The sequence below is a fragment of the Lithobates pipiens genome, unplaced genomic scaffold (assembly GCF_037356315.1).
Source record: "Lithobates pipiens isolate NorthernLeopardFrog02 unplaced genomic scaffold, aLitPip1_a1.2 Scaffold_13, whole genome shotgun sequence".
Taxonomy (NCBI): domain Eukaryota; kingdom Metazoa; phylum Chordata; class Amphibia; order Anura; family Ranidae; genus Lithobates; species Lithobates pipiens.
The window spans coordinates 149,928,553-149,943,196 of record NW_027507718.1 but is presented as its reverse complement, the minus strand read 5'-3'; the positions used below and the strand labels follow the sequence as shown (position 1 = coordinate 149,943,196).

General features: G+C 45.6%; 1 protein-coding gene across 2 annotated transcripts in view; it reads right to left on the bottom strand.

The window, feature by feature from the left end:
* The window catches only part of CACTIN (cactin, spliceosome C complex subunit), a 666,706-nt gene that overhangs the window by 160,335 nt on the left and 491,727 nt on the right, over window positions 1–14,644 (bottom strand). For both annotated transcript variants that reach the window (XM_077475728.1, XM_077475727.1), the window contains exon 9: window positions 6,464–6,741. In XM_077475728.1, the coding sequence (XP_077331854.1) occupies window positions 6,464–6,741 (278 nt within the window). The remainder of the gene's footprint in view (window positions 1–6,463; window positions 6,742–14,644) is intronic.

The following is a 14,644-nucleotide window of genomic DNA, read 5'->3' as shown; positions in this document are numbered from 1 at the left end:
AACTTTGCGGCCAAAGCAGGCATCAGATAATGCGCTTATATCCACTTTGTAGAATTTGGTAAAAGTGTGAGCGGGTGACCAAGTCGACGCCTTACACACTTGTGCGACTGACGCTTGATGTCGGAAAGCCCAAGAGGTTCCAATTGCCCTGGTGGAATGGGCTGTGAAAGGAAAGGGGGGCACCTGCCCCTTCAAGGCATAGGCATGTACCACAATCTGTCTGATCCACCTAGAAATGGTGGCCGACGAGACCGCCATACCTTTTTTCGGACCAGCTACCAAAACGAACAGAGTCTGACTTCTGGAAAGGAGCCGCGGCAGACAAATACACCCTTAAAGCCCGGACCATGTCCAGTGAATGAAGGGCCACCTCCTTAGGATGTGTCGGTTTAGGACACAGAGATATTAACACAATGTCTTCATTGATGTGAAACACAAAAACCACCTTCGGCAACACCACCTTATCCTTATGGATTTACCAGATAGGGCGACTTGCAAGACAAGGCCGCCAGATCCGAAACACTCCTGGCCGATGTAATGGCCACTAGGAAGACCACTTTCTGAGAAAGAGTCAACAAGGGGATTTCCCTGATGTTCTTAAACAGTGGTTTCTGAAGCGCCGATAGCACCAGGTTCAGATCCCACGGGGGTAAAGGTGGAAGCACCAGAGGAACTACATGCCAGGCCCCTTGAATAAAAGTGCTCACTAGAGAATGAGACGCCAGGGGTCATTGGAAAAAAACAGCTAAGGCTGATATTTGTTCCTTAATGGTGCTTTAAAGCCAATTTCTGGTCTACTCACTGTAGAAACAGCAGAATCCTGGAAATGGAATAGGTGTGCGGACGCCACCCTTTCTCCTCACACATGGAGATGTAGGCCTTCCAGGTACGATGGTATATCTTCCGAGAAGAAGATTTTCATGCCCTCAACATAGTTGAAATCAGAGTCCGACAGGCCCCGGTTCCTTGGCTCTCAACAGCCATGCCGTTAAAACCAGCAATGGTAAACCAGGATGGATAATGGGACCTTGACAAAGAAGGTCCTCTCATAATGGTAGTCGCCAGGGAGCGTCCACAACCAGGAGCACTAAGTCGGCGTACCAGGGGCTCCAACGCCAATCTGGGGCAATCAGTATTACTAGAATCCCCTTGGCCTCCACTCTGCGGAGCAGACGTGGTAGCAGTTTTAGCGGAGGAGAGGCGTAGCTCAGTCGGTACGGACCCCACGGAACCACCAGCACGTCTGACGTGTCTGCCCAAGGATCTCTTATCCTGGATATGAATCTCAGCACCTTCTGATTGAGACAGGAGGCCAGTAGATCCACGTCTGGTTTTCCCCACCGCAGGCACAGTAGCCTTAACCCCTCCGGATGCAACACCCATTCTCCTGGGTCCAGAATCTGGTGACTTAGGTAGTGTTAACTAAAGAAAAAGGAGGGAAAAAAAAGAAAAAGAGAAAAGTAAGGAAAAACAGATATGTCCACTAATAAAGGGTTAAGTCAAAAGCTGCCCTTATTGAGTCCTTATTAAGGTATTAGTGTCGTAACCCAATAGCATATACAAACAAGAAAGATGCAGTTCGATTAGCACGAACTGCAAAAAGAGGTTACTTTTGACACCAAACAAAAATTCTTTACCTCCTACGAAAAGGTTAATTAGAAATATATAATTTATTTTAGATTTCAAATACTATATTTAACCATAATTTCATTAGTAAAAAAATCCAAAGACCATTTGTAAAAAATGTCCATTCCCAAAGTAAACCCAACATTAATCATATAAAACAAACCACAGACAAGACATAAATAACACACACCACAAACACGAAAAAATGACGCTGGTCCGGACCAATTGCTACCGATTTCCAAAAAAATAGTTATTATAAACAAATTAAACCTGTAAGACCACTTACAATATCAGTCAATATGTTTATCTGGCAATCAGCAGCAAGCATGAAAAAGACTGGTTCTAAATTACAACCATTGCTATCAGCCTAATTTCACTAAATTCCTTTATGACTGAGTGTCCATTCGATGGTTATAAATATATAGGCCATTCGTTAATGACAGTATTCAATATTACCAATTTCGAATGTTATCAGTTTATATTTGTCGAATCGATTCCATTCGATAGTACAGAGTTTTTTTCTTTTGAAAAACAGCTGTTTATTCACAAAAACTAAATGGCTAAAGACTGTTCATTTCCTTTTAATCAATGAATGCTGCAACTTCTCAATATGTCGACAGGTAATTCCTAGGAGCCATAAGTTATGTCTCATATCATACCATTGTTTCTTTGTGGAACAACGAATTGTTCGGTCCGGAAAGAATTACTTCACGAGCACAATATTGTTTGCTCTACCGACATATATTTCATAACATCCGCACTATGTGTGTTTTTTATGTCTTGTCTGTGGTTTGTTTTATATGATTAATGTTGAGTTTACTTTGGGAATGGACATTTTTTACGAATGGTCTTTGGAGTTTTTTTACTAATGAAATTATGGTTAAATATGGTATTTGAAATCTAAAATAAATTATATATTTCTAATTAACCTTTTCGTAGGAGGTAAAGAATTTTGTTTGGTGTCAAAAGTAACCTCTTTTTGCAGTTCGTGCTAATCGAACTGCGTCTTTCTTGTTGGTGACTTAGGTAGTCCGCCTGCCAGTTTTCTACTCCCAGGATGTAAATGGCCGACAAGGCCAGTACATGTCGCTCTGCCCACTGAAGGATGTTGGCGACCTCCCGTGCTGCAGCCGAGCTTCTTGTTCTTCCTTCATGGTTGACTTATGCCACCACCATTGCGTTGTCTGACTGGATCCTGATCGGTCACCCTCGTAGTCTCATCGACCATGTGGAGAGGCATAACCTGATCGGCAACTTGGATTCCTCCCCCGACCAGAGGTCCTGGGTCGACTGTACTCCCAGTACTCCATCCCAGCCAGTCACGCTGGGGTCCGTTGTGATCATTGTCCAATGTAGAGGTAGGAATGACTTCCCGGACAGAAGTGCCCGGACCTCAGTCACCAGAGCAGGGAGTCCCTGACTGATTGGCTTACCCAAATCTGTCGATCCAGGGATAACGGAGATTTGTCCCATTTTGTCAATATCTCCTTCTGCAAGACTCTGGTGTGAAACTGGGCGTACGGTACAGTCTCGAAGGAGGCCACCATGAGGCCCAGGACTGGCATGCAGAAGCGCAGCGACAACCACCTGTGGTTCATCAATAGTTTTACTGTGGCTCAGAGTATGCAGTTTGTCTGAAGGGAGAAAAACTCTCGCTTCCATGGAGTCCAGCAGTGAGTTGGTATGAGCACCGACTTCTTTAGATTCAACAGCCACACAAATTCCTGCAGGGTTTGCATGGTGATCGCCACAGCCTCCTTTAATTCTGAGGCAGAAGATGCTCTCAGGAGGAGATCGTCTAGGTAACCTATGATTGTGATCCCACGTTGTTGCAACAACGGCAAAATTGGAGCCACTATCTTGGTAAAAGACTCGGGTGCTGATGCCAAGCCAAAAGGAAGAGCCCCAAACATGGTAGTGGGCTTCCCCAACTGAAAATCGCAGAAACCTCTGATGCCTGAGACATATGGGCATGTGCAGGTACACATCCTGGATGTCCAAAGATGCCAGGGAGTCCCCTTGGAGTGCAGAGACTACTGAGCGAACTGATTCCATTCTGAACCTCTGTACTTTCACAAAGCAATTGAGGGCTTTCAGGTCCAAGATTGGACATACCCCTTCCTTTTTGGGGCTACAAACAGATTGAAGTAGAACCCTTGGAACCTTTCTGACTCCGGAACAGGCACTATCAACCCGCGGCTTAGCAGGTCCCTTACTGCCCCCACTAGGGCCTCCTGGCGAACTGGGAGCAAGGGTATGCTGGAGGGGAAAAATCAGTTTGGTGGCCAACAGAGCAACTCTATCTTGTAGCCAGAGGAAATCAGTTGGCAGACCCATTGGTCGGACAGCCAAGAGGCCCACCGGGCTAGCACTTTTGCTCAAAGGCTTGTGGTTCCAGGGACACTTTTGTCCCTCAGAGGTCTTCCTGTCAGACAGAGCATTTCGCCGAAATCCCAAGCGGACGAAAAAACCTCTTTTGAGCAGAAAATGAGGGCCCTTGCCTGCGGCGTGGCACCTTAGTCTTCCTGGCCTGTGGGAATAAGGTACTCTTCCCACCTGTGACATTCTTAATGATGTCATCCAACTGGCCTCCAAAGAGCCGCTCACTAAGGAAGGGTAGATCTGTCAAGGCACCACTGCTGACACTGAAGCCCTGGACAGCAAGGGAAGCGTATCCAGGGCCGTGTCACAAACGTACTTAAGGCCGTGCACTAACTGGTCTGCTAGTGCCACACAGACAGGAGTAGCCTGCTGCTTCTCCAATTTGCGGTGCAAAAGTTTTGCCCATTCAGTAAGTGTGTGCGACACAAGTGCTGTGGCCAGTACTGGTCGTATTGGTGACCCCACAACCGTAAAAAAGGAACGGGTCACTGCCTCTGCCTTTCTGTCAGTAGGGTCCTTAAATGCAGGAGTCCCCTCTACCGGGATCGTGGTTACTTTGTTTAACCTGGATACTGGGGGGTCCACGACCGGAGGAGCCGACCATTTTTTAAGAAAGCTCTCCTCAAAGGGGTAGCACACCGCCATTCTTTTAGGGACCGAGAAGGTCCGTTGCCGGCTTCCCCATTCCTTGTATATGAACTTTTCGAAATAAGTCAGATACGGAAACACCTTAGGTATAGGGGCTGGCTTACGGGACCCAAAAGGTACTGCTACTTCAGCAGAGGAACCAGCTGTATGCTGAATTTTCAGGGTATCACGCCGACAAAGCGTCCAAAGGCACTGCACTGTTTGTAGATGAGCCGGTTGTAATTGCAGGGAGTTCTGGGGAAGAAACACCAGTTTCTGAAGCCATGCTGACCCACCCTGTCTGCCACCCTTGGGGACTTAGGACAGGTGCACACTCCCCCCCTCCTAGCTGCTGCAGACGGAGGGGCCCCCACCGCACCCCAACCGAGTGCTGAGCTGTTCAGTTACAGGTGTCTGCGTCCAGTATCAGCTCCCAGGTGTCCTGAGCAAAAAAAACGCACCGTTCCGAGCAGCAGGCACCAGCGCCAAGGATAAAAAAAAACCCACTGGGCTACAAGAAAATGGCCACCACCCGCCCTGTATAAAGGACATAATCACAAGGAAAATGGCCGCCGAGCTACAGAAAAATGGCCCCTGACCACTGAGGCACACCAAAAATGGCCGACAAACTACTGTACACAGTAAAAGGACAGAGGAAATGGCGGCAGAACAGCGCTATGGCGATCAGCACGCGCAGCCCCCAATCTAAGGTAAGAGCCCCCCAGGGGACCCCTGGCTACAAGTACATACACCGCTCAGCAGCCCATCATGCAGCATGATGAGGGAAAATAGGGACAGGGAGAGAAGAGAGGGAGGAGAGGGAGCCCCTAATCGACCTCCCAGGGAATGCTCAGCTGCTCAATCCCGCAAAGACAGGGAGAGCTGTACTTATCAGCTGGACGAGCTGGGGACATCCCATCACAGATCCACTCTACGAGCGGTACGGGGTGACTGCTGGCCACAGCACACTGTGACAAGGACATCGGTAGTCCCCTCATGTGTGTGCCCCGGAGTGTTGAGCTCACTGGCCACCCCTGGAGCCTGAGGGGCATGTCGTGGCTGACCCAGCACGTATGATAACCAGGCTGGGGAGACTACAAGGATCTAGATTATCCAGCCGTTCACCCAGCCGGCTATTGATAGATCGCAGGATCTTAAAATCTTGCACAAAAGGCAAACATTCAGCAAAAAAATCCCAGGACTGATGGTCCAGCAGGGAGCCTAGGTCCATCTCCTTCATTAGGCAGAAAAAACTGAGCTGCAGGAGGCAGGCGGAGGGGCTATTACCAGAGGGACCGCCCCCTGGGCGGAACTGTAAAGTTCTGTTTTTTTTCACGTGTTACATGTTCTGCCTAGTACTCTCCTGAAGGTGGCGTAATAACCCCACAGTGAAGACGAATGGAGCTGTCTCAGTCAGTGAACGAAAGAGAAATTGAGTTTATTGGATTTTTCTTAGAACAAAAATTTGTAAATATAATTTTCTTCAAAATATTTAGTCTTTTTCCCTTCATAGCGCAAAAAAAAATAAAAAATAAAATAAATAAAAAAAAATCGCAGAAGGCAATCAAATACCATCAAAAGAAAGCTCTATTTGTGGGAAAAAAATTATGCAAATTTCGATTGGGTACAACACTGCATGACCGTGCAATTACCAGTTAAAACAGTGCAGTGCCAAATTTTAAAAAGTCCTCTGGTCGTTAGGCAGCCAAATGGTGCGGGGCTTAAGTTAATTGAAGATTTAATGTTTGTTCAAATATTTTGTAAGTGTTAATTTCTATATGATTTACTTACTTTTTTTTTTAATTTGCATACCATATTCACATCTTACCTGTCACTTGTAGTTGTTGTCTACACAATACCAGTCTCTGTTGGTCTTCTTCAAAGTCTACTATGTGTGCATCAAAAGGCAGCTCCTGGTTGGTTAATAGTTTGGGGCTGTACCTTCCAACATCATAATCATTGAGGCTCTGCTGTATTAGATCTTCTTCAATAAGCACAGACTCCCCACATTCATCTTTCCCCTCCCCTTCTGGCATACTTCCAGATTCATCGGGTACTGAAACATCAGAAGATGGGCCAGGCTGTTCTGACTCATCCTTAGCAGAGCTGGAAAAACATGCAAAAATAAAAATATTTGTCATCAATGAAAATCTATATTTACTGAGAAAAATAATATTTAAGCAAAACAACAGGACAACAAAATCAATTACGGAGATGTCAGCAACAACAACCTATGCATTTCAGTTATCACAGTTGTTTCTTTTTAGGCTGGCTACCAAGAGATTCTGAAAGGGTTCCTGCACATCTTGTCTTCAACATTTTCATGTCCTAGGTGTAGGGTAATCAAAACTTGTGACCAATTTGATATGCAGTGGTTTCCTCAAGAAATAACTGCTTTGCACACCAAAATGATGTTCACATAAATTTGGACAACATATGGCTTCCATTTGGCAATTCATCTTTAACCCCTTGCCGCCGAGGGTACGCAGATGTGCGTACTCGGCTTCCGGGGTTATACCGGGATGATGCCCGCACCTGCAGGCATCATCCCGGTACCGTTTTTCTGAGCAGGTGATTGGCTTTCCAGCCATAACAACCGATGTAGCTAAAAGCCACTCGGCTGTTATGCCGGAGGAGTGGGAGGGGACGCCCCCCCCTCTCGCCGCCTCCCTTACCGGTGCTCCCGTTCAATCGGGAGCACCAATGCAGGATCCGCCGCTTCCAGCGGCTAGGGAGGGACTGGAATGAAGCCGTAAGCTGCTTCATTCCAGTCTCCTAATTGTAAACACGGAAGTGACGTCACAACGTCACTTCCGGTTTACTCGGCTGCCAATGCCGCCGGATTTAAAAATATATACACTATTCAGAATCGCCGAAAACGGTGATCTGAATACTTTGAAGTGTAAAGGAGGGATCGGGGCTCCTCCATAAAGAGTACCTGTCACCACCTATTACTGTCACAAGGGATGTTTACATTCCTTGTGACAGCAATAAAAGTGATCAAAATTTTTATTTATTTTTTAAAACTATTCATATTAAAATAAATAAAATAAATAAGAAAAATAAATAATTTAAAGCGCCCCCATCGCCGCGAGCTCGTGCAGCAAAGAAAACGCATACGGAAGTCGTGCCCACATATATAAACGGTGTTCAAACCACACATCTGAGGTTTCATCGCGATTGTCAGAGAGAAAGCAATAAATATAGCACTAGACCTCCTCTGTAACTCTAACCTGGTAACTGGAAAAAAATTTAAAGCGTCACCTATTGATATTTTTAGGTACCGTAGTTTGTCGTCATTTCACAAGTGCGCGCAATTATAAAGCGTAACATGTTTGGTATCCATTTACTCGGCGTAACATTATCTTTCACATTATGCAAAAAAATTGGGCTAATTTTACTGTTTTGTTTTTTTTTAATTCATGAAAGTGTCCCTTTTCCCAAAAAGTGGTGTTTAAAACACCTCTGCACAAATATCACGTGACATAAAATATTGCAACAATCGCCGTTTTATTCTCTAGAGTCTCTGCTAAAAAATATATATAAAATGTTTGGGGGTTCCAAGTCATTTTCTAGCAAAAAATATGGATTTTAACTTGTAAATACCAAATGTCAAAAATAGGCTTAGTCATGAAAGGGTTACAATTTCAAGTGTATGTTTTATTTTAAAATAAGAGAAATACACAAAAATGTAAAAGAAATTCAGATTTAGTGCATACTATATTTTACATAATTTAATATATTCCAAATAATGTCACCAAATTATGTTCTCCCATTTATCCTGACCCCAAATATGCTTTGGTTTTGACACTTACGTAAGGCATATATTTTAGATATTAGGTATTTTTCAGTACAATGACTCTAATTTACTGATCAAACTAGGGCGACTTTAAAGTGATACTAAACAGAGAAGTGTTAATTGCCATAATTCATTCACATAAATCATATACATCATGCCACTGTATTTCATTTTTTTTTAATCCTCCAAGTACCTTACTCCTGCAGCAAAGTTATGTTGCGGTCACATGATCTCTCCCTGTTCTTTGGCATCTGCAAGGAAATATTTTTGGGAGGGGCTTCTGATACTCTGTTGCTGAATGCTCTCTACAGTAAGAGTTTGTGTCTGGCCAGCCCTGATTGTTGCTGTGCCAGTCATATTACTAAAAAAAAAATCAGTTTCAGAAGAGCAATTCAAATTAAAATATAAATATCAAATAACTATTTTACAGCTCCCGATAAATCTTTATTGAACATCAAATGTGTATATTTTGTGCAGTAATATTGTGCAGAGCTTCTGCATTCAAATCGTCTTTTTTTTTTTTACTTTACAGATTTTAGCAATTACATTTGATATACACTACATTACCAAAAGTATTGGACACCTGCATTTACACACACATGACCTTAAACCCCCCTCCTGTCCAAACCAATTTTTAGCTTTCAGCACTGATGCACTGAATGACAATTGCGCGGTCATACAACACTGTACTCAAATTAAATTTTTATAATTTTTCCCCACAAATAGAGCTTTCTTTGGTGGTATCTGATCACCTCTGTGGTTTTTATTTTTTGTTAGAAAAATAGGATTTTTGTACTCACAGTAAAATCCTTTTCTCTAAAGTTCACTGACACAGCTGCATTAATCTTGATCATAGGGTTGTTACGCCACCTTCAGGAGAGGACTAGGCAGAACATGTTATACATGCGGTCCCTCCAGTAATAACCCCTCAGCTTGCTTCCTGCAGCTCAGTACATCAACAAGCAGTATAACGTAAACCAATGGGAGGAGAGGGTGCTTTGTCAGTCAGTGAACTTCGGAGAAAAGGATTTTATGGCCAGTACAAAAATCCTATTTTCTCTTTCATTCACTGACTGACACAGCTCCATTAAACTTGACCATAGGGACATCCCCAAGCAGTGTCCCAACGAGGGGTGGGAACAGCATAAAAACTTCACCCACAACCAGAAGTGCTCCCTAACAGGGAAGTCACCACCTTATCTAGCCTCCTTAGAACTTACGGTCAACAAAGCAACAGGGCATTATACTAAAAAGTAACTGCATTTATAAAAAAAAAAGAAAAAAAAAAAAAGAGGAAAGAATGCAGAATTGCAACATTACACGGCCGCCTGCAAAACTTTGCGGCCAAAGCAGGCATCAAACGATGCACTTACATCCACTTTGTAGAATTTGGTAAAAGTGTGAACGGACGACCAAGTCACTGTTTAACACACTTGAGCGATTGACGCTTGATTTCGGAAAGCCCAAGAGGTTCCAACTGTCCTGGCGGAATGGGCTGTGAAAGGAAAGGGGGGCACCTGCCCCTTCAAGGCGTAGGCCTGTACCACAATCTGTCTGATCCACCTAGAAATGGTGGCCGAGACCGACATACCTTTTTTTGGACCAGCTACCGAAACGAACAGAGTCTGACTTCTGAAAAATACACCCTTAAAGCCCGGACCACATCCAGGGAATGAAGGGCCACCTCCTTAGGATGTGTCAGTTTAGGACACAGAGATGGTAACACAATGTCTTCATTGATGTGGAACGCCAAAACCACCTTCGGCAGAAAAGAAGATTGTGGATGCAACACCACCTTATCCTTATGGATAACCAGATAGGGCGACTTGCAGGACAAGGCCGCCAGTTCTGAAACCCTCCTGGCCAAAGTAATGGCCACTAGGAAAACCACTTTTGAGAAAGAGTCAACAAGGGAATTTTCCTGATGTTCTCAAACGGCGGTTTCTGAAGCGCTGATAGCACCAGGTTCAGATCCCATGGTGGTAAAGGTGGACGCACTGGAGGAACTACATGCCGGACCCCTTGAATAAAAGTGCTCACTAGAGAATGAGACGCCAGGGGTCATTGGGAAAAAAAAACAGCCAAGGCTAAAATTCGTCCCTTTATGGTGCTTAAAGCCAATTTCTGGTCTACTCCTCCCTGTAAAAACAGCAGGATCCTGGAAACGGAATAGGTGCACGGACACCACCCTTTCTCCTCACACATGGAGATGTAGGCCTTCCAGGTACGATGGTAAATCTTCCAAGAAGAAGATTTCCGTGGTCTCAACATAGTTGAGATCACCGAGTCAGACAGGCCCTGTATCCTTAGCACCTGGCTCTCAACAGCCATGACGGTAAAACCAGTGATGGTAAAGCAGGATGGAGAATCGGACCTTGACACAGAAGGTCCTCTTGTAACGGTAGTCGCCAGGGAGCGTCCGCCACCAGGCGCACTAAGTCGGCATACCAGGGGCACCAAGGCCAATCTGGGGCAATCAGTATTACTGGAATCCCCTCAGTCTCCACTCTGCGAAACAGACGTGGTAGTAGCTTTAGCAGAGGAAAGGCATACGTAGATCAGTTGATACTGATCCCATAGAGCCACCAGCACGTCTGAAGCGTCTGCCCAAGGATCTCTTGTCCTGGATACGATTGAGATGGGAAGCCAGGAGATCAACATCTGGTGTGCCTCACTGCAGGCACAGTAGCCTGAATACCTACTGATGCAGCGTCCATTCTCCTGGGTCCAGCACCTGGCGACTTAGGTAGTCCACCTGCCAGTTTTCCACTCCCGGGATGTAAATGGCCAACAAGGCCGGTACATGTTGCTCTGCCCACTAGAGGATGTGAGCGACCTCCCGTGCTGCAGCCAAGCTTCTTGTTCCTCCTTGATGGTTGACATATGCCATTGATGTGGTCTTGTCTGACTGGATCCTTATCGGATGCCCTCGAAGTCTCATCGACCATGTAGAGAGACATAGCCTGATCATTAAAAGCTCGAGCACATTGATCGGCTACTTGGATTCCTCCCCCAACCAGAGGCCCTGGGTCGACTGTACTCCCAGTACTCCACCCCAGCCGGTCAGGCTGGCATCCGTTATGATCACTGTCCAATGTAGAGGTAGGACCAAAGTGCCGGGGACCTCAGCGACCAGAGCAGGGATTCCCTGACTGATTGGCTCACCCGAATGTGTCGATCCAGGGATAACGGAGATTTGTCCAATTTTTTCAAGATCTCCTTCTGCAAGACTCTGGTGTGAACCTGTGGTTCATCAATAATTTTACCGCGGCTCTGAGAGAGCAGCTTGTCTGAAGGGAGAAAGTCTCGCTTCCATGGCGTCCATAGGTACTCCAAGCGTGGAGTCGGTATGAGCACCGACTTCTTTAGGTTCAACAGCCACCCAAATTCCTGCAGGGTTTGCATGGTGATCGCCACATCCTCCTTTAATTCTGAGGTGGAAGATGCTCTCAGGAGGAGATCGTCTAGGTAACCTACAATCGCGATCTCGCGTTGTCGCAACAATGTCAAAATTGGAGCCAATACCTTGGGAAAGACTCGGGGTGCTGATGCCAAGCCAAAGGGAAGAGCCACAAACTAGTAGTGGGCTTCCCCAACTGCAAATTGCAGAAACCTCTGATGCCTGAGGCATATGGGTATGTGCAGGTATGCATCCTGGATGTCCAAAGAAGAGTCCCCTTTATGGAGTGCAGTGACTACTGAGCGAACTGATTTAATTCTGAACCTCTGTACTTTTACAAAGCAATTGAGGGCTTTCAGGTCCAAGATTGGACGTAGCCCTTCTTTTTTGGGGACTAAAGATTGGAGTAGAACCCCTGGAACCGTTCCGACTCTGGAACAGGCACTATCGCTCCGTGGCTTAGCAAGTCCCTTACCATCCCCATTAGGGCCTCCCGGAGTAAGGGTATGCTGGAGGGGAATAATCTGGCAGCCAAGAGAGGAACTCTATCTTGTAGCCAGATGAAATCAGTTTGCAGACCCATTGGTCGGATAGCCAAGAGGACCACCGGGCTGCAAACTCCCGAAGGTGACCCCCACCCATATGATGGTCGGGGGCAAACCTTCATGCGGTAGCACTTTTGCTCGCAGGCTTGCGGTTCCAGGGACGCTTTTGTCCCTCAGAGGTCATCCTATCAGACTGGGAGCGAAGTCCCGGACGGACGAAAAAGCCTCTTTTGAGCAGAAAATGAGGGCTCTTGCCTGCGGCGTGGTTCCTTAGTCTTCCTGGTCTGTGGGAGCAAGGTACTCTTCCCACCGATGACATTCTCAATAATGTCATCCAACGAGGCTCCAAAGAGGTCACCAAGAAGGGTAAATCCGTCAAGGCTTTTTTAGATGCCTGGTCCGCAGGCCAGCATTTTAGCCAAATCAGGCGCCTCAGCACCACTGCTGACACTGAAGCCCTAGATAGCAGGGGAAGCGTATCCAGGGCCGTGTCACAAACGTACTTAAGGCTACTAACTGGTCTGCTAGTTCCACACAGATGGGAGTAGCCTGCTGCTTCTCCAATTCGTGGTGCAAACGTTTTGCCCATTCAGTAAGTGTTGGTGACACAAGTGCTGTGGCCAGTACGGGTCGTATTGCGGAGCCCACAACCGTAAACAAGGAACGGGCCACTGCCTCGGCCTTCCTGTCAGTAGGGTCTTTAAATGCAGGCGACTGGAGGAGACCACCTTTTTTTTTTTTATCTTTTATTTATTTGGCAAGGGAAGAGGGTCATGGACCCTTGGCACGGAACAAACAATATATCTTGGCGTACAGAACACAGAGAGCAGTACAATAGAAAAGTAGGCACGGGATGGAAAGACAAAAAACCTGTCCAGCTCTAACAAGGGAGGTATTGTCAGGGCTGGCTTAGCCCTTCCTCCTCTGGGCTGGCCGCTCAGCTGTCAGCTAATTGCCAGCTCTCTTCTCTCTCTTCAGTTACCAGCTGTTCCCGATGATGCTCGTCTGGCCTGCCTATATATAAAGTCTCCAGCTCATTTCTCCTTTGCCTTCACGTTTGGTCACATCACAAGGAACCATCTCCTGCTGTTGTTTCAAGACTGGCTTGCTGATATCCCACCTGGCTTCCATCCTGCTTGCAGTTGCTCTCCGTGGATCCCTGACGTCTGGACTGGCTGATTACCCGATCTGGTTTATGAACTTTGGACTGGCTGACTACCCGATCTGGTTACTGGACTCTGGCTTGCTTGACTACGCTTTTTCCTATTTATCTTTTTATTTTTATTAATAAACAAGTGTGATTAGATTGTACTTCTGTATCTGTCTGTTTCATGGTTCCTGACAGGTATAATGTTCAGTATGGTAGCCCCACTCCTCCCTCCCCTTCATTTTTTACTTACATAACATATATACAAAAACCAGCTACCACTGCAGCGTGCTAGAAGAGAGGAAAACTAGAGAAAAGAGAGTAAAAAGATTAGAGAGTAGGTTAGATAGAGAGAGAGTAGGCAGTAGGGTGAGTGGGGAAGGGGGAGGGAGATATAAAGCTGGGGGGGGGGGTCGATCTCTAGGACCTGGATGATGTGTATCTGCTATTTAGTCTGAGGTTGTGTTTCCAAATAAAATGGGACCCTCTTCAGAATAGTCAAACATGTTCCAATCTGACCATGTCTTGGAGTATTGTTCTTGTTATTGCCGGGCTGATAGAATTAGGTCTTCTAATTTATTACTTTGTTCTACTTTCTTGAGCCACCTCCCGATAGTCGGGGGTTGTGGCGTTTTCCACTTCAATAGGATGCATGACTTAGCTGCGTCAAAGAGGTGACGGATAATTGACTTTTTGTAGGATTTCGGGCAGCCGAAACGTGGAGAAGGAATGAGGCCGGGTCGTCCGGTATTTGCAGGTCCATGAATTTCTGGGCAATGTTCTTGACCTCTGACCAGAGGTGTGTTAAAGCTGGGCATGTCCAAAAGACGTGTAGAAGTGAACCCCGTTCTTCCTGGCATCTCCAGCATCTATCCGATGTTGCTGGGAAAATTTTACTTAGCTTTTTTTTTTTTTTTTACATTCAAATTTCTTTTTTTTTTATTTACTTATTCTTTATTCCATTTTCCTTCATATTTACAAATCTTCATAATACACGTTAACAACATAGTTAAGAAAAAAAAAAAAAAAAAGAGTATGTCAACATTACAAGCATATTATCTTACAATATTTACAATAGTTCTTATCTTCTATATTCCGTGTTTCCTTACATGTCACCC